At 64.1% G+C, this 3,071-nt stretch overlaps 1 protein-coding gene across 1 annotated transcript; it reads left to right on the top strand.

The window, feature by feature from the left end:
• Positions 1–290: 290 nt before the first annotated feature.
• On the top strand, positions 291–3,065 carry MVD (mevalonate diphosphate decarboxylase; the record flags this gene model as incomplete). Its single annotated transcript, XM_057402231.1, has 6 exons — positions 291–358; positions 1,405–1,475; positions 1,587–1,701; positions 1,849–1,995; positions 2,079–2,278; positions 2,907–3,065. Coding segments are annotated over exons 1-6 (750 nt in total), but the record flags the coding sequence as incomplete, so codon positions are not given.
• Between the last annotated feature and the right edge of the window lie 6 nt (positions 3,066–3,071).

The following is a 3,071-nucleotide window of genomic DNA, read 5'->3' as shown; positions in this document are numbered from 1 at the left end:
TGGAAGCACTGGATGGCACTGGAAGCACTGGAAACACTGGGGGGCACTGGTGGCACTGTCGCCGCACTGGCGCCACTGCGCATGCGCTGCCCCTTCCCGATTCGGAGATGGCTCCCCCGAGCGCCGACCCCAGCGCCGGCGGGGGCGGAGCCTCCCCGTGGTCCGATCGCTGCCATTGGACGCCAGGAGCCGGGCGCTGCGGGATCAGCCAATGGCGAGGCGGGAGCCACCCGCAGGCCACGCTGACGCGCGGGGCGCGGGGCCGGGGCTCCGTGCTGCCCGCACCGTGCCCGCAGCGCCATGGCGGTGTCCGCGGTGACCTGCACGGCTCCCGTCAACATCGCCGTCATCAAGTACTGTGAGTGCCGCCCCACCGGGACCGGGACACCCGGTGCGGGCCGGAGGGGGGGGGGGGGGGTGGTGTTGGAGCTGGCTGAGGTGCGGTGCCAGACCGTGCCCCTTGTGCCGTGCGGGGCTTAGGGGTGGCTGATGGCTCCCTGCAAGTGCCTGGCAGGAGGATGGAGCCAGGAGGGGCTGCGCTCTGCTCCCAGTGGGAAAGAGGAAACGGCCCCAGGCTGCGCCAGGGCAGGGGTAGGTGGAGATGAGGAACAATTCCTGCCCCAGAGGGTGCTGGGGCATTGGAACAGGCTGCCCAGGTGTCGTGGTTTAAACCCAGTCAGGCAGCTCGTTCGCTCACTTCCCCCCCTTCTTTCCCTCCCCCTACTCCCGGAGGGACGGAGAGGAGAATCGAAAAGAATGCAACTCCCACGGGTTGAGATAAGAACAGTTTAGTAACTAAGGTATAACACAAATCACTACTGCTACCACCAATGATAATAATGATAAAGGAAATAACAAGGGAAGAGAATACAACACCTCACCACCAGCCGACTGATAACTTGCCCCCCAAGCCCAACCAAGCTCCGACCCATACCTCCTCCAACCCTGCAGTCCCCCAGCCCTTCCGGCTAACTCCCCATTACCTCCTGGGCATGACGTGCTGTGGTATGGAATAGCTCTTTGGTCAGTTTGGGTCAGGTGTCCTGTCTCTGCTTCCTCCTGGCTTCCCCTCCTCCCTGGCAGAGCATGAGGCTCACAAAGTCCTTGGCCAAACCAAAACATCCTTGTTATCAGCTCTGTTCCTGAGATGAAAGTCAAAACACTGCACTGCACCAGCTACCAGGGAGGAGAAACATGACTGCTACTGCTGAACCCAGGACACCAGGGCAGGGCTGCAGTCAGCGTCCCTGGAGACGAGGCCTCAGTGCCGTGGGTTGGTGGGATAATGTTTGGGGTCGATGGTGTCAGAGTCCTTCCAGACCCTGTTCATCCTATGCCATGCTGAATGATGTGGTGCTGTACCTACCTGCGCTGAGCTGTGCCGTGCCGTGCTCTCTCTTGCAGGGGGCAAGCGGGACAATGACCTCATCCTGCCCATCAACTCCTCCCTGAGCGTCACGCTGCACCAGGACCAGGTTGGGATGGGGTCAGGACCGGGCTCAGGCCCCTCTGTCCCCCATCCCATACAGGGGTTGGGGGGGAGTGCTGTGGACCCTCCGACTGCACTGACCCCCATTTCCCTGCAGCTCAAGACCACCACCACGGCCGCTGCCAGCCGGGACTTCACGGAGGACCGGCTATGGCTGAACGGGGAGGAGGCGGATGTGGGGCACCCCCGGCTGCAGGCCTGCCTGCGGGAGGGTGAGTGTCCCCCATCCCATCCCATCCCATCCCATCCCATCCCATCCCATCCCATCCCATCCCATCCCATCCCATCCCATCCCATCCCATCCACCGGGAAGCGCTGCTCCCCACTGCATCCCCAGTTCCTCCCTGTATCCCTCACAGTGCGGCGCCTGGCCCGAAAGCGCCGGGGCAGCAGCACGGTGGACACGGCCGCGCTCAGCCTCTCCTACAAGGTCCACATCGCCACCGAGAACAACTTCCCCACCGCAGCCGGTTTGGCATCCTCCGCTGCCGGCTACGCCTGCCTGGGTGGGTGAGCCGGGACACGGGGGACACCGCATCCCAGGCCTGTCCCCACCATCCTGACCCCGTCCCCATCCCCGTCCCCACAGTGTCCACGCTGGCGCGGCTGTACGGCGTGGAGGGCGAGCTGTCGGAGGTGGCGCGGCGCGGCTCGGGCAGTGCTTGCCGCAGCATGCTGGGGGGCTTCGTGCAGTGGCAGCGGGGCGAGCGGCCGGACGGCAGGGACAGCATCGCGCAGCAAGTGGCCCCCGAAACGCACTGGCCCGAGCTCAGGGTCCTCATCCTGGTGGTGAGGGGCTGGGGACGGGGTGTGTGGCTGTAACCATCACCCACTGGCGATGGTGATGGAGCACCCCAACACTATGTGGGTGCTGACCCTGGGGATCAGGGGGTGCCCCCTTGCTGTGGATGGGGGATCAGGGGATGCCCCTTGTTGGGGCTTGGGGATCAGGGGATGCCCCTTGTTGGGGCTTGGGGATCAGGGGACGCCCCTTGTTGGGGCTTCGGGATCAGGGGATGCTCCTTTCTGGGGCTGAGGGGATCAGGGGGTGCCCCTTGTTGGGGCTTGGGGATCAGGGGATGCTCCTTTCTGGGGCTGGGGGTATCAGGGGGTGCCCCTTGCTAGGGATGGGGATCAGGGAGTGCCCCCTGTTTGGGCTTGGGGATCAGGGGGTGTCTTTTTCTGGGGCTGGGGGGATCAGAGGGTGCCCCTTGCTGGGGATGGGTGATCACGGGTGCCTCTTGCTGGGGATGGGTGAATCAGGGGATGCTCCTTGATGGGGACCAGGGGCACCTCTTGCTGGGGTTAGGGGGATCAGGGGATGCCCCTTGCTGGGGCTGGGGTATCAGGGAATGCCCGTTGCTGGGGATGGGAGCTCATGGGGGGTGTTATATCCCATTGTCTGTGCCCCCCCCAGGTCAGTGGTGAGAAGAAGCAGGTTGGCAGCACAGCAGGGATGCAGACCAGCGTGGACACCAGCCGCTTGCTGAAGGTAGGGAGCTCAATCCTGTCCAGCACAGCTGCCTGCAGGCAGGGTTTGGAGTCCTGGTTCCCTTACAATGGTATTTCTCCATCCTTGGGA

Source organism: Pezoporus wallicus, unplaced genomic scaffold (assembly GCF_028554395.1).
Source record: "Pezoporus wallicus isolate ANWC-B61680 ecotype Strahan unplaced genomic scaffold, APGP_CSIRO_Pwel_v1 contig_13622, whole genome shotgun sequence".
Lineage (NCBI taxonomy): Eukaryota > Metazoa > Chordata > Aves > Psittaciformes > Psittacidae > Pezoporus > Pezoporus wallicus.
Note: the sequence above shows the minus strand (reverse complement) of the source record. Positions and strands in the feature narration are given on the sequence as shown.